General features: G+C 51.1%; 1 protein-coding gene across 3 annotated transcripts in view; it reads left to right on the top strand.

Annotated features, from left to right (window-relative positions):
• Positions 1 to 25084, top strand: part of NTRK3 (neurotrophic receptor tyrosine kinase 3) — a 218569-nt gene that overhangs the window by 8643 nt on the left and 184842 nt on the right. For all 3 annotated transcript variants that reach the window (XM_071441298.1, XM_071441300.1, XM_071441301.1), the window contains exon 2: positions 24398 to 24472. In XM_071441298.1, the coding sequence (XP_071297399.1) occupies positions 24398 to 24472 (75 nt within the window). The remainder of the gene's footprint in view (positions 1 to 24397; positions 24473 to 25084) is intronic.

Raw genomic sequence — 25084 nt, 5'->3', positions numbered from 1 at the left:
AGATGTGCTGCATTTTTTGGCTTGTTTTCATGTGCTGTAGCAGCTGAGGAGCTGAAGGAGAAGCCAGAGCCATGTGTACAGCCAGCTTTCCTGCAGCTGCCCCCCAGTGTTTTGGTATGGTGGACAATGGAGCCTGGTAGTGACTGTGCCCTTCCTGTACCTGCATGTGACATCACCCCCAGCTTCGGTCTGCATAAATAAAAACTGCCTTTTTAATTAAAAACAAAATTCCCAGCAGTGGAGCAGAGAGGTCAGGAAGGATTCCCAAGGGAGTTTGACAGCACATGCACAATCTTATTCCTGACTCCAGTGCTTGTTGAAGTGACAGCTAAATGGTCCTGGCATCCCAGGGAAGGATGCAGGGAGAGGCTGAGCCCAAGTGCTGCCCCTCATGCAGCCTCTTGCCTGCAGCTCCATGCTGGGGAGGGGACAGGGCACTGGTGCCTTTGCTGGCAGCTCTGCACTGTCCCTGGGGGACTTAAAAGTGGGTAGGAGCAGATGTGAGCATAGTGAACTCCCCATCCTTCTGGGTTCTGCAAGGCTGTCCCTTAACTAGTTCTCACCAGGAGGTTCCCACTAGGAAATGTTAATGTGGAAATGCTCAAGCAGATGCTGGGAATCTGAGTGCTGCTGAGGACCCTGCATGCTCAGGGTTTTGGCAGGATAAATTAGGAATATGAATGCTCAGCTGAGCTGCAGAAATGCCAGGCTCTAACTCCTGACCCTGCCAGGACATGAAGCCACATGGGGGAGATCTCGGGTGCCTGCAGCTGCTGACTTTCCTTCTGCTCCTGCAGCAGCCCTGGCCTCATCCCCCATCCCAGGCTCTCCATGGAAATGCTGTGCAGTGACCTGGGCTGGGAACAATGAGTCCTGGCTCTCCAGTGATCCAGCTGTGCAAATGCTCCCTTGGGCTGCCTGCCCTCCTCCTGTTCCCAGCCCGGGCAGGCAAGGCCAGCTTGGGCATCCCTTGTGTCCCTCCCAGTGCAGCTGGGATTGCCTGTGGGGAGCTCTGTGGCTGGGAAAATCTCTCTTGTCCCCAAAACTCTTTCCTCCAGGATGTGGATGGGTGTTCCTGGGGCAGTGAGGTGGATCCTGGCTTTGTCTCATGTGCTTTGCCTGTGCTCTCCCAGCCAAAATTTTCCCAGGAAAAGTAAAGTGAAGGCCCCCGAGCCATTTGCTGAGCAGCCTGTGGAGCAAGCAAAGTTCAGTGGGACACAGGGTCAAGGATGCTGTGTGCTCCCAGCTCCCCTGCCTGCTGAGAGCATCCCTTCCTCCTGGGGCTCTCTTTGTGCCTGCTCAGAAAAGCTGAATCTTGCTCGGGGCTATTTCCTCTTTTGAGCCTCACATGGGCTCTGGACTTATTGGTGTCCAGGGGGACAGGGCACAGTGGCACAGAGTGAATCAGCATCAGAGCAGCTCCCTTGGGAGGTGTTGTGCCCCTCGTTTCAGGCTGGGGCAGGTGCTGAAGGGTGTCCTGGGAGCACCAAACAAAGCCTGAGCCTGAGGAGTGTTGGCAGGGCACCCAGTGCAGGGATGGGCAACAAGGAGCTGTGCAGGGCTGGCACTGTGGGGGTTAATGGCAAGGTGCAGGATACAGCTGGAGTGGATTTGGGAGAGGCAGAGCCTAATGAGGCTGAAGAGGTATCAGGTGGAAGAGCTGAGGGATGTGGGGGGCTGTGCGGGAGGGAGGCAGCAGTCTCTGCGTGTTGGTTTGGAGAAGAGGAGCTGGAGCAGGGATGCTCTCAGGTAAGGAGCTGGGAGGGTTCCCTGCCCTGGCTCTGGGAGGGATGTGAGTGTCTGTGGCTGGTCCCTGGAGCAGCCCTGGCTGCTGGTGGGCTGTGGGGATGTGTGTTGGTGCCTGTGACCCCAGCATTTTGTGGGTTCATCCTCTGGCCCTTGGCTCCCTGCTTGTAGCTGAGACCCCATCCCAGAGCTAAGGGGAGCTGCTGTGAGCATCCCTGCCTGCAAATCCTCCTCTCTGTGCCCTGCCCTGCCTGTGCTCCCCTCCAGGGCTCGATGTGTCTGATGCTCCCAGCCTGGTGCTGCCTGTAACCCTTCCTTCCAAGAGGGATGGTGGTGGGACCCTCAAGCTCTGCCCCAGGCAGAGTGCCCAGCACCCAGCATGTTCTGGCCCCAAGGGAAGGATCCTTGCCTTTCAAAAGGCACGGGGAGCACAGATTTATTTATTTGGAGACTTAATTAGCATCTTTAAATATTAAATAGTAAACAAACTGCGTCTAGTGGGATCAACGTTTACAAGCAGGGAGTTTTATTTTTTTTTCCTGCTCTCTGGGACATGCACTTGTTTTTTAAGTGTTTGGGGAGGAGCAGCTGTGTGTGGGCTCTGGTTGATGGGTGAGGGATGGACCCACAGTGCTGCTGGTGAAGGAGGGGGAGAAGACAGGGATGAAGGGGTGGGAGGGCTCAGGAAAAATGGGGCAGAGAAGCAGGGGTGTGTGCCTGGAGCATTGATGTTGGGGAATTGCTGAGCCAAGTGCTGGGTGTTGGCATTTCCTGCAGGATGTGTCATTCCCTCCTGCCCAGGCACGTGGAAGGGGACAGGCAGGAGATGGAGGCTCCTGCCTCAGCACAGCTAATTGCAATCAAAAGGTGGTGGTCCCTGCAAGGGGAGGTGGTTTGCAGCTGATCTGCATCCTATTATCTCTGCAAATGGAGGCCTGCCTGGTAGCAGATTACACTGGGGGTTATTTATTGGCAAAGCACTGTACAGTTTTAATTTTTCCTTTTTGCTTATTCAGGCTTTAGCTCCAGAGGAAAATAGCCTGGGGTGGATTTGAAATGGATTCTCTCTGCCCCATTAACTTATTCAGTGAGTTTAATGGGCCTTTTTTTCTCTGAGCCTTGAAGCCATCATTAAAAGGCAGAGATTTATAAAAGCAAAGATACTCCTGAGCTTTAGTCAAACTTTGGGGGAGCGGGAGGGGGGCACTGGTGTTGCTGCTGTCTGTGGTTCTGGTGAGGATGTGAGTTGGGTGCTGCTATTGTGCCTCTCTGGAAGTTTTACAAGGATAAGGGGAGCAGCTTGTTTGGGATGCTCCCCATGTGTCTCAGCTGAGGATCTGTGGGAGCCAAGCAGAACCCTCTGGTTCTGGGCTGAGTCCTCACCTGCAAAGGACGGGACATTGTCTGGGCTCCTACACACTGGGACAGTGCCTGGTGTGACCTGTCTGGGCTGCAAAGCTCTCCAGGCTGAGATAGAGGAACTTCTCTTGCTTTGTGTAGGCTGCTCACAACTTTATTTTCATCTCTTTTATGCCACGCCAGGGCAGTGTTGATACTTTCATGGGTGTCTGTGGTCAGTGCTTGGAGCTGTCCCCTCCATCCCTCTCTCTGCCAGTGGCATGAGTCTCATTGCACCCCCTAATTGCCCCCCTGTGCTGAGCAGCCCAGTGCTGCAAGAGTTTGGGCTTTGCAGTCCTGCAGGGATTGCACTTGTTTAGCACATGGCCTCCTGTATCTATTATAAAATAGGGGAGTGTCTGGAGAATGAGACTGAGATGAAATGTCTGAGTGATTTCCCCCTTTCTTTGGCTCTTTTAGGATCAACCTCAGCACTTGTTTGGCCAGCCTCTTTTTGGGGAGTAAATGTAGGAGCATGCAAGGTGTGGGCTGGATGTGAGCTGGGGGCACCCTGCAGCTGGCATGGCTGAAGCTTTGGTCCCCAGGCCATGATGTGCTGCAAATGTCACTCCTGGAGGGGCAGCCTGTGCCCTGTACCACTGAGAGGAAGCAGGGGCAGGGGAGAGCTGGGGGCAGCAGGATCTGTGTCCTGGCTCATTCCTGGACACCAAGCTGAGCTGTCACCCCCTGGGCTGGCAGAGACCGACCATGGTGTGCTCCAAAGTGGTGGTGTCACAACATGGTGGAGTTGCTGTGCTGGGACAGCTTTTCCTATAAATTTCTTTCCTTTTTTTTTGCTTCCTGTGCAGTGTGAGCAGGCCAGGGGTAACCCTTGTGTCTCTGTGCCCAGCCTGGCACCAGCCAACTCAGGACAGCCAGAGTTGGGATATTTGTGGAGACCCAAACATGCTGCCACCCTTCACATTTTGTGCTGTGTGCTGAAGAGTGTGTCCCTCTGCTGCAATTCAGGAGTGGGAGCCAGATGCTTTGGGACAGGGAAAGAACCTGCTAACCCAAAGTGATGTGCTCAGGGTCATGTGTGGGGCTGACCCCAACCCCTGGCTCCTGCTGGGTGCCAGAAGCAGCTGGGAAATGGGACTGGAGAGTGGGTGATGTGACTTGTTTGTGTCTGTGCTGGTGGCCCTGGGGCTGGAGGGACAGCAGACCATGGCCCTGCCTGCCTGGCAGCCCTGAGCCTGGGCAGGGGGAGAAACCAGGGAGGGACTGTGGGGCTTGCCAGGAGGAAGCAAGGGCCCCCAGCTCCAGGAGGAGCTGTCTGAGGGTTTATTTGGATCCTCCCTGGAGGCACTGACCACCGAGGCTGCCCTTGGAGCGCTGCCCTGGGGTGGTGGTGGGACAAGGACAGACTGGAATGACCCAGAGGTTGTTGTGGCCAAGCAGAAAACAGCTGCAACGTGCAGCCATGCTGGGATAGGGATGATTCCCCCTGATGTGGCCTGTCTGTGACCTCCAGAAGAAGGGGGAGGCTCCTTGGAGATCCATCAGCTCCCACGTCCCTCCCCGGGTCACAGCGGTCAGGGGAAGGGGACGCTCATTTCCTAATAAAGCCCCATAAAATGCCCTTCTCCCCTGCCCCTGTAAATCCTTGCCTCCCCTGTGCTACCTGCTGTGTAAATTGCTGCTGACCCTGTAAATCACCCTCTGCTTTGCTCTGCCTCCCTTGAATCCAGCCCTTCCCTGTAAATCCTCTGTCCCCATGAGTTTTCCACTGCTGACCCCCTTGCTCTGCCTGTGCTGTAAATCGTGGGCCCTGCTGAGGCTGGGGGAGGGATGGGCTGATGGAGGGCAGCTGTCCCAGGATGGGTTAATCCCTCCCATCAGCTCCTTGCCAGTGGGAGCTGGTGGAGGACATTTTGCCTGGCTGCCTGTGGGGAAGGTCATCCTTGCTCTGCAAGCAGGGCTGGGCTGTCATCCTCAGCTGGGCTGCAGCCAGCTGGCTGTAAACTGCAGGGTGTTGGTATCCCAGCCCTCAGCAGGGCTCCTGGGATAGGAGACATTTCTGAGATGTAAAAATAGCTGGGGTAAAGAGAAAAATCTCCTTTTATCCCTTGAGTGCTTGGGGTCATGCCGTGGCTTAGCTTCACCATGCCCCTGTGTAAGCTCCCTTCACTGAAGGAGCTGTGGGCAGCAGAGGCCCCTTGTGCAAGGGAGAATTGTCACCTGGGCTTCTGCTGGGTGCTGATGCCCTGTTTCTGAGCCTTGAGTTGCTGGGATGACCATGCTGTGGTTTTTTTTTTTTCCCTCTGAAACAGCACACAGGTGTGATGGTGTTCACAGGGGTTCTTGGATAAGGGAAGAGACAAGGAACTGACTCTATGTTTCAGAAGGCTTGATTTATTATTCTATGATATATATTACATTAAAACTAAACTAAAAGAATAGAAGAAAAGGTTTCATCAGAAGGCTGGCTAAGAATAGAATAGCTAAGAATGATACAAAAGCTTCTGTCTCAGAGTCCAAGCCAGCTGACTGTGATTGGCCATTAATTAGAAACAACCACATGAGCCCAATCACAGGTGCACCTGTTGCATTCCACAGCAGCAGATAACCATTGGTTACATTTTTTTTTCCTGAGGCCTCTCAGCTTCTCAGGAGGAAAAATCCTAAGGAAAGGATTTTTCATAAAAGATGTCTGCGACACACAGGAGCTGAGGCAAAGGGTCTGACAGAGACCTGACCTGGTGGAGGTGTGGGCAGCCAAACATCAGCTCAGTGCCATGACCTGGGTGTGCTGGGAGGTGTCAGGGTCTGTGGGAAAGGCTCTCTGGAGCTCATGGCTTGTCCCTGGTACAGGCTGGAGGTGCTGCTGCTTTGCTGGGGTGTGCAGGCAGCTGGCACCCAGGCAGGTTTATTTGCTGTACAGATCACTGGGTCTTTCTAAACCCTGGTGAGCAGAAACCAGTGGCCCTCCAGCACAGCTGCTGAGGAGCAGGAGTGAGGGATACCCTGGAATGCAGGGGCAGCTCTGCCCTGCTCCCACAGAGGTCAGTGGAGCACAGTCACAGCGGGGATGGGGTCACCCATGGGGTGTTTTGGGGTGGTGCTGTCTGCAAAGCTGCTGTGGGAACACAGGGCTTAGAGGGTTCTGCTTGGCTCACTGGGGAGGAAAACTCTTCAAGAGATCTGAGTGCCTTGTGATGTGGCTGAGTGCCTCAGTCCTCAAGGTATGAGTGGGAACGTGGGGTGCCAGCCTAGAGCAGGGGAGTGCAGCCTTTCCTGAGCCTTCTCTGCAAGTCCCAGGCCTGGAGGAGCTCCTCAGCTTCCTGAGAGGCTCAGGGTTTGGTTTACAGAAGTGCTGGCCCTGGCCCAGCATGGACTGTGTGTGTTTCCCCTGGAAAGGCACCGACCTGTGTCACTTGTGGCTCAACTCTCCCTGATCACCCTGAGTGTGGCTGCCAGAAAATTTGCAAGAAAAACGTGGAGATGCTCAGGATGGCTGATTCAGGCATTAATATTAACTGTTGGTGATGCTCTGTGATGGACCTGGGCTTGACTCAGCTGGATGTTTCCTTCAGACCTTTCTCCTGCTGCCAAACATTTTTTTTTATTAGTTTTTTTCTCCAGTATCTTGTGTCTGAGCTGTGTATTAACACTGGGCTTATGATGCTGCTGGGCTCTGCCTTTGGGAGGAGGATGGAGGAGATGATGTGTTTGGTGGGAGCACAGGGATGCTAAACAGCAGTGGGAAAGGCAGGGGGCAGCGGAGGAGAGCAGAGGCAGATTTTCAAAATCCATATAAATAGCAAAAATAAATTTCCAGCAAACGCTTCCAGTCCTGCAGTATTAAGAAAGTGAAGCACTAGAGGATAAGGAAAGCATGAGCAATAACAGCAGGGATTTAGAAAGAATAAATCTTGCCAGACAAACCTGATTGCTTTTTCTTTTTGATGGAATCACAAAATTAGTGGCTGAGCAGAACGTGGAAATCCTAATATATTTGGATTTAGCAAAGCATTTGATATAGTGTCTCACCAAATCTTACTCTCAAAATTAGTTCAGTTTGCCTTGGACACTGCCAAATGGACTGAGAACTGGCTTGGGGCCCTGAACTCACAGTGATGGGCTGTGTTTGGGGAGAGGGGGAGCTGTGGGAGCAGAGCTACAACCTGGCTATTCTCACTGAAAAAAAATCCAAAGCAAAACAACAGAAACCCCCAAAATAATAATAATAAAAAATCCAGGAATGTGGTCTGAGTTCTAGGCACCTTATTATGGGAATATTGACAAATTGGAGAGAGTTCAGAAGCAAACAGAGCAGGGGAAAAGAGGCATCAGAGGGGTCAGATTACCCGTGGAGGGAGGCTGAGAAATCCCAGGGCTGGAGGCATTTCAGGGAGGAGCAGGTGGGGGCCAGAGGGGCTGGGATGGGCAGTTGGGACCTGGCAGGGAGCAGGTGGGGGCCAGAGGGGCTGGGATGGACATTTGGGACCTGGCAGGGAGCAGCAGCTCAGCAGCGCCTTCGCCCCCGCACACAGAGACTCACTGAGCTCCCATTTCACAGCCCTTTCCAGATATTATGGGATAAGCTGGGGAATATTCACCGTGACTGTCAGAAAGAACATCCCTGACCAGGGAGGCTGGGCACGTTTCCTCAGGGAAAATCTGGACTCTTGGAAGGAGCACGAGGAGATGGCCCTGAGTGATTTGTGTCAGTAGATGGGGATTTTCTCCTGGATTGTGGGCTTGCATGGGAAGCTGAGAGTTGATTGCTGCTGCTTTGAGGTGCTGCCTCCTGAGATATTTATCTGCACCTCATAAGGCATTTATTTATCACTGGGGAAAAGTCTGGGAAACTGCTGGTGGCAGCAGGAATGCTGTGTGTCCCCCAGGGTGGATGGCCAAGTCCCTTCGTGATTAAAGCTTCTGGAAAGGTGGTGACTCTCTGGTCACTTTGCAGAGGAAGGACAGGACAGCTTGATGTTGCTCACAGGGCTTTGTGTGAGGAGCTGTCTGCAGAAACTGGGAAGGATGAGGTCTTCCAGGAGCTTCTGTCTGTCCAGCATGCCAAGCTCGAGGAGTCCTTCAGCACTCAGCTGGGGTTGGGAGGGATGCTGAAGGTGTGGAGGCTCTTGGCATGGCTGCAAGGTTTCCACAAGGAGAGGAGACTCATGGCTGTCAGCAAAGGCTGGTTTGGATCATCTGGGTGCCACCAGGGCTATAGCCCCCACTGCCAGGGGGATGGCTTGGTTGAGCCAGGCTTTTCTGCTTGCCTTTTAAAGCAGATCTGTGCCTTTTGATGCAGCTGCAAAGAAACTTTTGGTATGGAAAATGTAGCTTGCTAGAGGGAATGTTGCTTTGCATAGGGAGCAGCCACCCTTGTGGGGCAGGAATTAGCTGGGATGAACCAGAGCTGAAGGGCTCCTAGAAGATGGGGTGGCCTTGTGTTGGTGTCCTGGTCTCCCTGTGAGAGCACAGGGGTTTTTCAGCCCTGCATGGTTCTCCAAGTGATCCCCTGCTTTGCATTTCTCCCTGCCCAGAGCTGAGCCTGCTGGGATAGGGCTGAACCAGGCAAAGTTTGGGAGGTATTTTTAGCTGTTCTAATTGTGGCAAATAAATGCCATTCTTACTTGTTGGGATTGAGCTATGGCTAAATCACAACTAGTTCTAATGATGATAATTACCGGATTTCAATATTTATAGAAACGGGTGCTTCCTTCGTATTGGCAGATGCTGCTGTGCTCTCACCTTCACAGATCGAAACCCTGGCTCATTATTGCTGCACCTATTTACTTACTTGCACATTTTTTAACCCACAGATGACAGCACGTGAGAGATCTGAAAAGATGTGGGCCCAGTGCAAGTCATCTTTGGGTAGAAGCTGTGGGATAAATAGGGAAGCACCTCCTGAGGGCCTCTGGGTTGGGTTCTTGTTTTTTGGGGACTCATGGGAGATGTTCTCAGGGCTGCAGGCTTGCCTGGTTCTGCCAGGATTTAGCCTCCAAGGGGTGGCTGTGCATGTTTTTGGCTGTGTTAGAGCTGGGGATGCTGCCTGGGGCTCCTGTGTGCACCAGGACACTGGGACAGAGCTGGAAGGTGAGGCTACACACACAGCTCCAGTCCTGGGTGCTGGGCTTGGAGGAGCCCATGGAAAAGGCTCTGGGAGGTTCCTGCCTGCAGCAGCAGCTTCTGGATGTCCTGGTTTAGCACCATCACTCTTGACTCTGGTACTGCAGAAGGGTGGGCACCTTTAGGAGCATGTGGGTGCAGAGCTGTGCATTTGGGTGGCACATGGGCATCCCCTAAGCCTGGGATGAAGGTGCAGATCTCCCTGGGCTGTGTCCAACCAGCCCTGCTGGGTGATTGCTGCCTGCAGATCCTCACTGGTATCCAGCCCCATACACCCATCAGGTCTGAGACTCCCTCCTTGAGCAAGGTGTAGAAAAGATTCACTTATTCAATTTGCTATCTCTCCAGTGCCACATAAGCTGTATTGATAAATTAATCTTATATTGTTGTGACTAAACAGCCCTGCAATTTTTTACACTGTGCAGTCTAATCTGTCTTGACAGCTGTATCATTAGTTTATATTTGTTGTAATCTTATTCACTGTGCTGGCTGTGGGGAGTTTTTATTTGAGGTGCTGTGCTGCTCTGCAGGCAATGGGCACAGCTCTCTGCTGGGCATCTCAGGGTGCTGTGGGGTGCAGCCACCTGGGTGCCCTCCCAGGAGTCAGCCCCAAATTCTGCCCTAACAGCAGAATCCTCCTGGTGGCAGCATCCACAGGCCTGGCTGGGCCTCACCAAAGCATTTGTGCTGCTGAGGTTTTGGTGGGGACCTCCAAGTTGGGGTAAAGACAGAGAAAATGTGGGTGTTGGAGGAACTGCATCTTAGGGCATCCTGAGAGTTCTGCTGTGCTATAAGAGATAAGTTGTTTGCTTGGTCTGTGGTTTAGTTCTCCATGAGACAGGATGGTCCCTGTTCTGCTGCTGGGGTTAGCTCTGGGTCACAGGGGATAAAGGGGCTGTGGGGGCTGGGGCTGTGCAGTCTGTCACCCAGGGCTTTGGAGGTGTGGCACAAGGGATGGTGATAGGTGCTGGCTCAGTGTTGTGAGTTGGAAGTGACAGTGGCACAGAGTCATAGGTGGCTGCTCCCCTGGCCTCAGCCTGGTTTTGCTGTCCTTGGTCCAAGTGGGGCTGATTCAGGTCTCTGCTGATTTTGTAGAGTCCCTTTGCTTTGCAGGCAGCTTTGCCTCCATGTCCTTTCAATAACATCTCCCCAAAACTGTGGGACAAAATGTTTTGTATTGGTGCAATGAGACTTCTGCCATCAAGGAGGGAGAGAGACTGCATACCCTGGGCATGGGACAAGGGGGTGGGAGGCATTTTGGCTGCTGCTTTCTCTTGAACTTGCTGAATTTGGGTGAGAAAGAACAATTACTGGAGTGCAAACTTCTTTTTTGCAGCATCTCTGACCAGGCATGGATGGTTCCGTAACAGCTCAAGTCCAAACATCTCTCTTGAGCCCATTAGTTTGGGAGAGCATTTGGGATCTGGCAGGATGCTCCCAAAGCAGGAGTGTAGATGTGCACCCTGCAGCCTGACAGTGCAAATTGTTCCTTAGTCCTTTGAACAGGGTCATGCATCTGTAATGTGGGGTCCAGCAGTGCTCTGTGCTGTGCTCAAATCCACCCCAGGACCAGTGATGGGTGAGCCTAAGGGATGTGCCAGCTCCTGGTGCTGCCTGGGTGATTCCCCCCTTGCAGGCAGGTCTGGGAGCAGAGGGTGGGATGTGCTGTGTGACAGCTCCAGGGCTGCTGGGGGAGTGTGACCGTGTTCACAGGGGTCTGAGGATGAGGGAAGAGATGAGGATCTGACTCCATGTTTCAGAAGGCTTGATTTATTATTTTATAATATATATTATAATAAAACTATACTAAAAGAATACAAGAAAGGATTTCATCAGAAGGCCAGCTAAGAATAGAAAAATAAGGAATGATAACAAAGTTTTGTGGCTCAGACAGAGTCTGAGCCAGCTGACTGTGATTGGCCATTAATTAGAAACAACCACACGAGACCAGTCACAGATGCACCTGTTGCATTCCACAGCAGCAGATAACCATTGGTTACATTTTGTTCCTGAGGCCTCTCAACTTCTCAGGAGGAAAAATCCTAAGGAAAGGCTTTTTCATAAAAGATGTCTGTGACAGGGGAGGATGGTAAAACTTGGTGAGATCTGTGTGGTGGGATCAGCTTTGAGGGCAGGGAAACCCCTGTTCCAGGAGACCAAAGCTTGAGAAAACATCTGCAACCTGCTCATTGCCAAGCATGCAGTGATGATGTGGAGGAGGTTTCACACGTGCCTGTCCACCATGAGTGCTGGAGGTGTAAGAGCCCAGCATGCAGCCTGGGAGCTCCTTGCTGCAGCCCAGGCTGTGCCAGGTTAAACTGCCCCTCGTGATGTGATCTCTGGTTGGGAATGGCTGGGGACAGCCCTGGCAGTGCTGAAACCTTGGTTTGCATTCTGCAGCTGGGAGAGCCTCCTGCAGCTGGTGACAGGGTGGCAGATGCCAGCAGGTTGAATACAGCATGGCCAGAGGCAGGAGGTGTCCACACTGTTGGTAGAGGCATCTCATCCTCCCTGTCTCCCAGCTGGGTGGGTGATGGAGATGGAGATGGGGGTCCCTGGCCCTTACCCTGAATCTGGGGTTGGTGACACTGCAGCACATCTGCCAGCACAGCAGTGGCACCTCCCTGTGCAGGGAGTGCTGCTGCCCTGCTGTCCACTCCCATGGAGAAGATGCATTTCCCACTCAGCTGGTCTCTGCTGCTTGGGGACCTCTCTCCAAGCTCTGCTGGTAAAGGATAATCCATCACCTGCAAGGGCTCTGGCAGTGTTTTCAGCAAGGGATTGACTGGAGGTGTCCAGCCTGGACGCTGTGCAGCTGGGGCTCCCAGGTGGCAGGGGGTGACTCCGTGTGTGAAGTGGCTCCACCGGAGCACACAGCAATTGCCCAACGTGCTGCTCTCTTTGCCACATGGAAAAGATTTCTGTTCTGCCTGCCAGCCCTCTTCACAGTGCTTGATGGCTGCTGTTCACACCCTGCTTGCTGATTAGCTTCGTGTCAGCGCTGGGAGGGCAGAGAGGGCAGGAGAGGCCTCCCTGGAGGCTGCATCGGTGGTCAGGGATAAAGCTCAGCTCCGCTCCTGCTACTCTTGTTTGGGCCATCTCCTGCTCCAAGCAAGGGTGCTGCTGGGGCCAATTGCAGCTTTTTGCTGTTTATAACCCTCTCACCCCTTAGCCAGCATGAGGGTGTTTCAATTTTCATTTTAACCTGTTTATACCTGGGTGAATTGCAAGTCCCTGCCCTTGACTCCCAGGTGGGTCTCACTCATCCATCAGTGCCAAGCTTTGCTTTAAGTTCAAGGTATTCCCTGTGCAGCTTGGAGTAACGTCCAGTGCTGCCAGGTCCTAGAACTGGTGTCAGCTCCCTGGGAGCCACAGGGAGTTTTGGCCAGTGCTGCTATGCTCCACCCATACTGATGAGACTATTTCCATAGCAACTACAGGATTGTTCAAAGGGGACTTAGGGGAAAGATGTGAAAAGCCAAAACCAGCCCAGTTTAAAGCCATCAAGGGCAGAATCTATTGGTCAGTGTTTGGGGTGGGTGGGTGCTTCAGGAGGTCTTGTACTGCCTCTCCCTCAGAAGTTCTCTGGCTCTGTGTGTTTGTGTGGGACCTCGTGTGCCAGGCAGCCCAAAATGTGGAAATGGGAGCTGGTGCTTGCATTGCACAGCTGGGGAAGGTCAGGATACCCTCCTGGGGCAGCTCTGCCAGGGCTTTGGGGCTGGGAAGGGGCAGGAGTGTGCCTGGATGGCTGTGTGGAGGCAGGATGTGCTGCTGCTCTCGGGGGAGCCATGCAGGATGCTGCAGAGGCACAGAGTCATTTCCCAAGCTGTGCTGGCTGTCAGCAGGGTGATTTCAGTGGTGCTGGGGGCTGTGCCAGCTCAGGTGGGAGTCAGGAATGTCTTACACCTCTTCCTGCTTTCCTGTGGGGTCCAGAGTCCTGGGGAGGCAGCTACAGCTGTATTCTTTGTGCAGAGTGAGTTTTCCTCTCCTGATGACCTGCTGGGCTTGAGCAGTTTGAGGATGGTGCTGGAACACTCTGGGCCCTCCAGCTGCCCAAGAGCAGAAACAAAATTTGAGTGATTCCTTGCAAAAACAAACAAAAAATATTAAAACAACATCTCCCTGGAGGGACTTTGTCAGATTATATCCTTTCTGGCTTCAAAATTCTTCCATGACCTTCAATGGCACCAAAAAGACACGTGTCCTGTTAAATACCTCTTCAGAGCAAGTGGTGAAAGGGCAAGCAATGTCAGGAGGTGAATTGTAACTCCTTGCTCCCTGCCTCTCCTCAATTAATTCTGAGCAGGACCTTTGGATTCCTCAAACACCCCTGTGAGATTTTCTACCTGTCAGTTTAATGCCAGCCTCCTGGAAATCCTTCAGCAACAGGAGGCTCATTTTCAGGAGCTCAAAGCTGTCGGGCTCATCATATTTGTGCTCATCTTGTGGATGTTGTGATGTGTCACTTAAAACTGTGCAAAGCCCCAGTGAGGAACAGCATCTTCAAGTGGTGCAAGGATTCCCTGCTAGGGCAGGGTGGGGCTGTCAGTGCTGGGGTGATGTTTGCCATGTGCTGGCCACACTGCAGGGACTCAGGTTGTGTCGTCCTGCCTTGCTCGTGGTGTAGAACAAATCTTACCAGATTAGCAGCCAGTGCAGCCCAGCAGCAGTGTTTGGACAGTGGGAGCTCGAGGGTTTCACCCACCTCTGGCCCTGGTGAAGGAGGTGCCCATGCTGAGCAGAGGGGTTTGGTTGAGGGAGGCTGGTTTTGGTGCTTTGGGAAGTTGCAAGTCAAGGTGCCAGGCAAGCAGAGGCTTCTCCATGGTTCAGCTATGCCTTTATCTAGAGGAATGGCAGATTGAGCTGAGAGAGGGGATAGAAACTGTCCCAGGATTTGCTGTTTGTGCTAGCACAACAGCCTGGTTAGCAGTGTCTCTGGCTGTCAGAGTGTCTTCTGTAAGGTTTTTTGCAAGGTGCTTTATTTACATTTAGAAGAACAAAGTAGAGTGCTGGGAGAGGAGCTTTTAAAATGTCTGTTGCCTCCCTGCTCTCCTTTCTTCCCCTCCCTGCATCTCCCTGCCTGTGTCATGTTTATAGGCATGCTGGTTTGCTTTTCCTTTCCAGAGCCAGCTGACTTCCCACAAAATACCTGTTATCCTGGGAAGCCTTGAGCTCTGAGTCACCATGCCTTAATGAGTACATCCCCCTGCTCCTGAGTGATGCTTCTGTTCCTACACCTCTGCAATAAGAGCCAAGTCTGTGTGTGTGTGTCCCTTGCAGGAACAGCTTAGTGGAGGGAAGGGAGAAGGTTTTTTTCATGCTTTTCCTGGGAAAAAGGGGACTGTGGCCTTCTCCTGGTTGATGGAGGAGCCCCTCTGCTGCTGCTGGGGAGGGTGGGCAGAGCTGGCTGTGATTTATTTGAAGAGCAGATAAAAGCCTCAGGGGGTCACGGCTGTTGGCTCAGAAATAAACTGTATGGAGAATTTATCTGGTTCTTTGGCTTTATGGGGAGCAGCTGTAAGCTGAGCAGGCAGATCTGTGATGCTGTGGAGGTAACAGGGGCCTTGGAAAGTCTCCTTTCAGGTTGGAGATACCCTGCCCATGGCTGTCCTGAGGGCAGAGGGTGAGATCCTGGCCTGTGGCCAGCCCAGCTGGGCATTGCTGCCTGCTTGCCTGAGCTCCATGAACATCTGAGGAGCCAAAATGCTGGAGGATCAAAGTTCAGGCTCCTTGGGAGATGGTTGGGAAAATAAAAAACAACCCAGCAGCCTCAAAGGAGCAGGATCCAAGTGCAGAAAGATTCTCTCTCCTCTCCTCTTTCTTGGCCAGTGGCTTTCCCTGTGTTTGGGGTGTGTGGGAAAGCTGGAAATGGGATGGGCTGCAGTCTGGGGGTGGGGGAGCAGAGGAGGTCAGAGGAGGATGGGGGACTGTGGAAGGGCCCTGGATTTGGCTGCTGGATGTCCATAACTGTGCAGAGGCTGGGGCACCCTCTGGCACCCATGGTTTGAGCTCTGGGCTCTGCTTTCTGTGCTGCTTTCAGCATCCAGGCATGGAACACTGCCCAAAAATGTGCACCTACATCAAAACAGGGTTGAGACAAAGCTCATAAGGATGTAGAACTCCCGAAATGAGGCTCACACAGTGGCTGTGGTTTTGGGGAGTGTGCTTGTGGGTTTGTGTGGGTGGGTGGCAGCAGGTCTGGGTTAAGGACTGCAGCCCCCTCCAGCCATGGCACTTGTACAGCCCCATTCCTGGCTCCCACATCTGCTTGTGCTGGACTCTTGCTCCTGTCTGCTCATTCCCAGTGCCATCGATCACAGTAACAGCCAGTTTGTGGGAGATTTTATTTTCTCCTTTTCCTTCTCCATCCGTTTTCCTGTCTTCAAGCACAGCATGAAGTGCAATGAGTGCATGTGGCTGGCAGTGCTCCCTTTTGGGTCCCAGCTGAGCTACTACAGCCTACCAGAATATTGTCTTGACCATCTCCAAGGCTCTCTGTCTTTTTGGGGGGGGGTGTCCTTTCTACCATATGCTCTTTGGCACTGCTTTTTACCAAGAGTTATTCCTGCCAAGCTGAACTCTAGTGATCTGGTACCTTTAGTGCATCTCATTGTCTTGCTAATGTGTGTAGGCACTGTGCTCCCCAGGGGAGAAACAGCTGCCTTTGGAGTAGAGCTTGGCAGCCTTTTTTTGCCTGTATTAGTATATTACTATATATATATGTATATATACACTCTATATATAGATATATTTATATCTATCTGTATATATATGTATATATGTACCTATAAAATATATGCATATGTATATATACATATATAAAAAATATTTAAAAAATATTATAGCTTGATTTCTGGAAAGCCCCAGACCTGTTTGGAGATAGAAGTGTGAGGGAATTTGACTTCCAGTTTGAAATTGCAAGGAGGGTTTAATAAAGCAAAATGTGATTACTGAGGCTGATTTTGACCAGGGTGCTGCTTCCTCTCTAAAATGCTGTTTGATCTTTAAAGACCACAAAACGCTGCACAGTGCTGGCTCTCCCTGCATATGAAATCCTACAGATAAAGCATCCCTTCCTTTGGCATGGCAGGTGCCTGGAGAGCTGCTGGAAAAGCAGATGCTCTTTTGCTTTACATGGGTGCAGGAGCCCAAAGGGTGCTGCTTCACCCTGAGTTTTGTGTGGTGTAAAACTCCCAGGGGAAGGTTGGTTTTTTTTTTTTTTTCCTTGTCCTTGGGTTGCCCTCCCATCTTATCCGGCTTCATGGCTATTTTGGAGATGTGGTATGATTAGACATGCACAGGTTGATGTTAGCAATCCTGAGCCAGGAGTCTCTTCTCCATGTCCCCCAGATCCATGTCCAATGGTGGGAAGCACATATCTGGGCACAGAAGATTGGCTCTGTAGGTTCTCCCACCAGAGAATAATAAAAGCAATGCCCTTTTGGGGAAATATAATTGGTTTTGGCACTCAGAGAAAAAGGGGAGTGAGCTTTGGCGGATGCTGCATGTGGGGAGTGAACTCCCACTTTTGGTGATGATTCACCCAAGGTGTCTGTGTTTGTGTATTTATATTCATGTCTGCAGGACAAAACTGCTCATCCCATTTCACACCTTCTCACTCTAGGTGGTGTTTGGGACTGTGCAGAGGTCAGATAGTTGTGGGAATAAATAAGAAAGAGTTAGGAAGAGAGCCTGCAGGAGCTGGGAGGTGCCAAGGTGGTGGGCAGGGAGCTGGGGCTGCACCAGGAGCTCAGCCCTTACACAGAGGTGTTTTTGGGGTGCTGTCCCCTCAGCCCTGCTTCCTGTGCAGGAGATGCTGTAGCCCTTGGGAGTTTCCTCCTGAGGCTTCTGCACTGCTGCTTGTCTCTGAAAAATGAGTTTTCTTCAGCACTTAAATGACTTTGAACACCTCAGTCCTTGCTTGGGACCCCAGGGCTGCTCCCTTCCAGGACTAGATTAGTAATAGTGATGGAATATTGGGGCAAGTATCTGTTGTGGTGGCAGCTGTATTGCTGCCCACAGCCCTTCTTCAGCTCTGCTATCCTACTTTACACCTATTTCTTCCTTTCTGGAAATATGTGCCTGGGAATAGTTCCCTCCACTGAAGATCTCTGGCTGCAGTGTGTGCTAACAGGAACATAGTGCCTCCTGTGTGCTGCAGCCATCTGTCCATGCTGTGTCCAGGCAGCCTGCTGTCCTCTGCTAACACTGACACACTGTCCCTGAAAGGAATTGCTCCCTGCTCCATGAGCCAGCATCCAGAGCTGGTGGAGAAAAAAGCAGAGGCCTGAGGAGATCCTAGAAGGAAACTGATGCATGCACAAGCTTGGGGCAAAGTGAGCCCTGAGAGGATCTCCTGTCTCTGGGACAAAAGCTGAGCATGAGGTTCTGGTGGCACTGGCTCTGCTGTCTGTTTTTTATGTCCAGCTCCTGTGCGTGCTATGCAAGGTGGAATAAGTCCAGAGCCTGGGAAAAAAAAAACAACCAAACCCAAACCTATTCAGCTTAAAGCTGTTTCTCAGGGCACCTTCCATTGTAGGGTGTCTCTATGTGACAATCTTTTTAGACAGTGAAGCTGTAGCAGCTCTTCTGCACCCTGTGGATGCTCCTGGCCAGCCTGGGGCCAGGCAGATGCTGTTGGGGTGAACATGAAACTTGTCTGGACTCATGTGAAAAGTGTCCTGTGGGAGAGTCCTCTCTGAATGCTTTGTGTCCTGTCACTTGCTTGTGTCTGGCACTTGGGTTCCTCCAGGAAGATTTTTGAGATGCTGCTGTGCAGTGCCTTGGGGCAGCTGTGTTGTTCCCACACCTTCCTCAGCTGGGGATTGGGAGCTTTCTCCTTTATTTAGCCCTCCTGGAAGGGTCTGGTTTGGATGGCTGGGTTGGATGTGGCTGGCCCATGGCTGAGTGCATCCCTGTCACACTCTGCAGCCCCCACACACCCTGGCATGACCTTGGCAGGAGCAGCAGAGCAGAGGGAGCTGTGTCACAGTGGTGTTTTATCATCCTTACCCTGACGAATCACAATTACACTGTGGAGTTATGCTCATAATTGTTTCTACAAAGTTGCATTTGCTTTCTCTACCCCCCCTTTTCCCACTCACCTCAAATTATCCTTAATGAGCCACTGCTGGGTGACTTTTCCATGCTTTTTGGGAAGGGGGAGACTGTGCTTTAAGTGGGGAGAATGTTGTCCTTGTAAGTCTTTATTCAGCTGCAATTGCCTTTAAATTTCTGTTACCAATTCACTTTTATAAATTTCATATTGAGGGAATCAAGTCCTTTGTGCCTCTAGTTATTAAATTATGTGATAAGTGCCTTATAATATTATGAAAGATGTTTGATTTCTTTATGGCTTCCTCAGCCCCAAGTAGGGTGTGAGGGATGGATAAAAGGAGCTGGCAGTAGCCACAGTGGCTGTGCTTAGCCCTGGGTTTGTGTGGGACCAGTGCCAACTTCCAGGGCTTCCCATCAACATCTGCAGCACCTCTGCTTGGAGGAGGCAGCTCTTACTGGTCAGGGGTTCAGACAGGTCTTTCCTTTATTCCCGCTGCAATCAAATTCACATTTGCATGGTCTGGAGCTGGTGTGCCAGGAGGTTTGTTTATAATGCTAAACATATCAGGTAATTGAAAGCTAATGTGTCTGTCTGGATTGTGAGGTTTAATGTGCCTGGGTGACGAATTAATTTTCCTGTTGCACTACAAGAGAGAGGAGGCAAATGCTCTGCTTGCCTTCCCTATATATATATATATATATATGTATGTATATATATATATATATATAAATTGTGTGTGTGCTGGGGTGCTGCCTAATTGCTGGCGCACAGCTTATTCACTGCCCAGCACCCAAACACGAGTGGTGGCACTTGGGACATGTCACCTGCTCAGGCACTGATTGGAGCTGATGGCATCCTTGTGAGATATCCACTTTGGGATAGACACAGATTTGGGGAACATGTGTACACATGTTGTGTAATACTTGGTGCTTGTCAGGTGCCTTTTGTAGCTGTTGACACAATGTTTGAAAAGCTGAGAGAGGTTAGACAAATGTTGAATGAGGAGGGTGAAGGAAGGCCAGACACATTAAGTAGCCTCAAGTAAATTGCTTGGTAAATTGGCATGAGGCTGTTTCCTCACCTCTGCCTGGAGGGGTGAAATGAGCCTGGCTGTGTTTGAATCCCAGTGGATATTCCAGTTCTCCCCTGCTGCATTGGCTCTGGGCTGGAAGGGGAGCATGTGAAGCTGAGCAGTCTCAAGAAGATGACACCAGTCTGTCATCTTTTTGTCAGACACAGGCACTCCTGGGAATGAAAGGAATTGCTGTTCCCACAGGTTTGTTGGCTACCAGCCCCCTTCCAGCAAGCAGGGCAAGGTCCTGGAACTTTCCAGACCTGCTGGTACCTAAACCCTGTGGGTCAGTGACCTTATGGTCAGCAAGGTCACTGATCTGTGTGATGCTGGGCCAAAGACACCTGGCTGCCTTGCTGGCTCCACAGGGGACCTGCCAGAAGGATGAGATGCTTGCAAGCTGCTGAGCTGACAAACAGCATTTCATGCTTCACAGGTTTGCTGTGAACTGGGACACAGCACAGAGCTGGGGACTGACCACTGGTCTGGCTGCAGTGGCCTACAAGGCTTTCAACAAGTTCCAAAGCATGTCTGTGGGTACCTGAGATGTGATGCAGGGTTGGTGTCCTAAGGTTGGCTTTTGTCAGGCTAAGCCTATGCCTTCCTTTGGAAAGGCAGCTGATTTCCCCAGCAAAGAAAGGTGACTTTGTGATGAGAGGTTGATATGATGCTGCACTACATCACAAGTGGTTTGTTTTTCTGGAGAAGGCACTGTCTGGCCCAGGTGTGCTAGGTGAAGTCTTGGTGGGAGGTGCTGAAAGATGAGAAGTGCTGAGGCTGCTTGGAGGTGATGTTGGCTCATGCTTTCATTGAGATGCTGGCACAAGAGGCCAGGAGTGTGTTCATGGGCTTTGCTGCTGGAGCTGTGGGGACACAAAGTCACCCTGAGGGTGGCCAACAGCTGCAGTAACAAACCCAAGAGACACTGCAATGCCACGTGGGGTGGATATAAATGTGGGTGTAACAAGGCTAGGAAATCATGTCTGTTGGAAATCATCTGCTGGACAGAAATGCTGGGGGCAATGCTTAATAACAGGGTAAACACAAACCCCCTGGCTGATGGGGCTGTGATAAGGGCCAGTGTGATCTCAGGCTACAAATCACGGCTTCTTCAGTGTATCTGAGGAGCTGCTCATGCTGTTGCACAAGTGAGATCTCCCGGAGACTGCTCTGTGTTTCTGGTCACTTTTACTCAAGGAAAAGGGACTTAAAAGGCTGATAAAGCAAATGGCCATTTGCTATGTGTCTGTTGCAGTGGTTCCTCTTGCGTTGATCACCAACTGTGAGCATTAGTTGTGCTGGGTCTGAAATCAGAAACAAAACAAGCTCTCTGCCAGGACTCTGCCTGAGCAATATATCTGCATCACTTCTGGGACGTGAGTTAGTGTCTCTAAGGGCACTTGAGACAATTTGCCTCACACTTCACAGGTACAGATGTGCTGCCTTAGAAGACTTGGCATCATGCAGCTTGTAAATGATAGCTGGGTCGGCCTGGCTCCTGTTTGTGAAGGGGGGAGGAAGAAGTGCCAGGAAAGAAAAAGAGCTGCTTAAGCAAAGACATCTTTGACACAAGAGAAAATGGATGTAAAATGCAAGCGATTATATTTGGGTAAGGAATGAGAGGTGCAGCGTTTCAATCTGAGTTGGGAAGGCAAAGCCCTTGTTACTCCCAAGGTGGAAGTTGCTTGGTCTGTAGAAGACATGGTATAATTCAGCTCTGCAGTGCAAGCAAAGGCACTTGGACCAGCAGGACCCTTCTAACATACAAGAATTATGAGCAGGAAGTGAGTATTTAAATAAACATGCCCTACCCTCCATACTCCACCCAGAAAATAAGTGAGCAACATCATCTGTGTCAGTGATGCACCTCATATGGTCTCAATTAGAAGTTGGATGTGAGTCTAGGTGGGTCTGCACGTGGTGAGCTCCTCAGGATTTGTGAACTATGGTAATGCTCTTCAAACTATTGGAGAAGAGCAGCTTGCCTTGGTAATAACTGAGGAATGCCACAGGAATATGTACTTAGAGATGTGCAGGGAGGAGTAAGCTGTAGTCCATAGACTGTAATTCATACCTCAATGCCTGCCTGAGGAGAGCAGGGCAGGGCTGGGAGCTGTCACAGCTGTATTTGGTGTGAACCAGGCACCCGTGTTCCTGCTGGGTTAATGAACCCAGGCAGAGGAGGAGGGAAGGTCTCAGTCTTCAGCAGCAAGTGGGAGGATACAGGATTTCTAGGGCAAGCAAACCCTGGAAGGAAAAGAGGGGGGGAGCTAGTTGAGGTACTGAAGGACATGAGAGGGACTGAAGTTTCAGGGGTGGAGTTTCTCCGCTTGGTTGGTTTGTTTTTCTGTGCAACCACTGTCAATTTTGCAATCACAGCTTGAGTCCTCGAGCTTTCAGAATAAGATGCATTTCTGTTTTGTTTTTTAAGTGGGTTCAGGTGAACCCAGCCAGTGCAAAGTTACACTATTCTTTCTAAAGCAATAGGAAACCAAAGAAAATATTTTTCCTGGTGTATCTTTGAAGTACCTGTAAACCAAGACTGATTTGTCACTTCTAGGAGCAAGGGTACAACTCACGCTAAGTTGAAAAATCAGAGAGAAAAGGGGAAAAGCAATTTCTGCAAATCCCTGAGAAGGGAGGTGTGTGTTTATTTTAAAGGACTCAAAGACCCTTGCTGACCTGTGCACCTAATTATTTCCCTGCATTGCACTCTACATAAAGCAGCTGCTGGTTTGGGGGATTATCCTATAGATGTGTGTGCATGCGTTTTTCCACTGCTGTTTTTCTTGTCTCTCTATGGGTGTAGTATGTCTATGTTAAATAATGACCTAAAGTATATCTGGCTCAGGAAGCTCTTGAGCTTTTTTTGGGAGGCTGGAATACAATAGAGGTTGTGGAGCTGTGTTTGCAGTCTAGAGTTGTGTCACTGGGGGCGAGTGGGGAATGCCATGGGGAGGCCCCAAGACCCCCATGCACCAGTGCTGAGTCAGAGGAAATTCACGCCTGGGCATGTCACTGGGACCAAGCTCAGGTCTTTTTCTTTCTCTTCTAGAATGCTGCCCACATGGCTTTGAGTGTCAGGTCAAAAATAACCTTGACTTTTTTTAGCAAACACGATCAATAAAACAAGAGCCAATCTGGCTGCCGCCTCCTTCCCAGCTGTGGTTGCTCCATAACTCCTGGCTTGGGGCTGTTCCATCCCTCCCTGAAGGTCATTGCTTGGATGCTGTAGCTGCAGCTTGCCCTGGTGGCAAACCAAGACCATCCCATTCCTCCTTCCCATGTCCTTTCTCTTGGAGGACCCTCACTTTGCTATGTAGGAGTTGCAGATAGGAAACGTTTTCGACCTTTGTTTCTGGCCTTGCTCAATCCTGCAATCTCATGGCCCAGGGCCTGGGCTGGCAGCCCTGCCTTGACTCCAGAGTTTCACTGAGCTCTTGGATCTCCTGACTGACTCCTCCCAGTCTGTGTTTTGTTCTGGAAATGTTCACAGGGGCCGTAGACAATGGCAGGGAACACGAAGTGGCTGTAATGATGTCCTGTTTCTCATTCTGTCTGGGACACAGGCAGTCTCAGCTGATGAGCAGGGCATTGGGGATGAACTGTGACTTATCCTGTCGTGCAGCAGCATGTGGGAGCTTGTGCTGTGTCCTTAGCATAACCCCTCTGGGCATGCAGACAAATTCAGGAACATGTGGAAAGCAGAGGTGACTCTTGTGGGTCTCTCATTTCTTGGATCTGCATGCTGAGAGCAGAGAAAAATAAGGAGATTTAGTCCAGGCTTTGTGTTTTACTTTTTTTGAGATGGATGTAATTTGGGGGGTGGCTCAAGTAGGTCCATGTATTTCCCTCATGCTAATTCACCTGTTCTTGCGCAAGCACAAGGAATAGGAAATGCTGGATGAGGAATTTTGTGGCCCCTGTGACTGCTCTGTAAGTGGTCTAAGGTCCCTCTTCTGCTTGCTCACCATGTGGGGTCCTGCAACCTTCTTGCCTAGAATCACAGCATAGTTCTCAGTGTTCTCTCATCACTCCAACCCTTCATCACTTGGAGATGTTTCCCCTCTCCAGGGCCAAGTCCAAAGCCAACTATTGCATCAAGGCAGATGTGAGCTTGGGTGCACATGTTCAGAGATTTCAAAGTTGGGCTTCCTTCACATATTGTCCAAAGGGACCTGCCAGATGTTTTCCCTCTCTCAGCTGGCTTTTAGAGAGGACTACCTCCACCTGCTTCTCAGAAAAGACCCTCTTGAAAATGTTTGTGTTTCTGGAGGGAGGGTGTCTGAGTTTAATCTGGGAGAAAGCCAGAACTGGTCGAAAGCTGCCTGGGAGATGAGGATTGAACTCCTTTCACACCACGCAGCATTGCAGCCTCTTAGCAGAGGCCAGTGGCCACAGCCAGGCATTCCAGTGCTGCCAGCAGCACTCCTGTGCTGCTGATAACAGGGGACCCTGTTCTCTGGGGCTGCTGATCTGTCACCTTCCCCCGCCTCTAATATTTACTGAAAGTGATCCTGTGGTGACAGATCTATTTCTGTTTTTGTTCTCTGTAACATACCTGCCAGACTGCCCCAGGCGACTGAGGAATTTGTAATAAAGGCAATGTTTCCAAACTAAGCTTGGTGCTCTCCTGCCAGCAGCGTGTCCAGCCAGAAAAGACTAGGAGCCTGTTTATCCACCCCAGTTAGAGACTGGATAAATATATGACTTTTTTTCATTTAGGCCCTAAGTTTTTGTTGAGAGGCTTTATTTGCTTTCACTCTTTTTTTGCAAGACCCGTTTCAATCGTGTCTTTGTTCACTGATGTCTGCAGGGAGGGCAATGACTTGGGCAAGGATATTCAATGGCTTGGTTGCATGTTCTGTGCTTGAAACTGTGGGTAAACCCATGTTATTTGACTTTTCCAAGAGGCTGGGAAAACAGAATGGGGCTGGGTGGTGGGGTATGACATCCTTCCTCTGTGTGCTGTCCCTGGCATGGGCTCAGCAACCATCTGGTTGTGCCACAGCTGAGCCTTTCCTTCTTCTCCACAGACACATAGAGAACTGGAAGAACTTGCAGACACTGAACGCCGTTGACATGGAGCTGTACACGGGACTCCAGAGGCTGTGAGTATGTCCTGTGCATTGGGGAGGGGACTGGGCCTGGGCAGCCCCTTCCTGCCAGCAGAGCCATGGCTTCCTTCCCTCTGCAGCCCCCATGCTGCCAGTTTAAACTGCTGGGTCTGCTGTGTTTTGCTATGGGAGTCCACAAAATGGAGATGAAATGCCTTTTGGTCTTGGCTGGGTCTGTGAGGAGGAGGACTGCTAGCTCCTGACAGCTCTGTCAACACACATCAGCCCTGACCTCTCCTCTCCCCTGCTGTTCTGGTTCTGGGCTTGTGTGTTGCTCTGACTCATTCCAGCCCCACAATGTGAAATTCCAGCTGTCTCCACCAATCCTTCATTGCTGGGCCGTTGGTCCTCATTTAGTGCAGTTACCATCATGGTGGTGCTGTGCAGGAAGGGAATTGCATCTCCCTGCACAGCTCTCTGAGCGTGGACAGAGGTCAGTTTTGTGCGTCATGGAGGGGAGACCGAGGTCCGTGAGGCTGAAGGGACTTTGCATATGCTTGGGAAGCCTGGCCAAGCAAGGCTGCCAGCCAGTCTTTTAATTCCCCCTCCTACATCCTCAGGATCTGTGAGCACCCTGGATGCTGCATGTGTGAGATGCAGAGTGTT

This window comes from Agelaius tricolor, unplaced genomic scaffold (genome assembly GCF_023055355.1).
Source record: "Agelaius tricolor isolate 1412-34295 unplaced genomic scaffold, bAgeTri1.0.p SCAF_16, whole genome shotgun sequence".
Classification (NCBI taxonomy): Eukaryota; Metazoa; Chordata; class Aves; order Passeriformes; family Icteridae; genus Agelaius; species Agelaius tricolor.
This window is presented reverse-complemented; position numbering and strand designations above follow the sequence as displayed.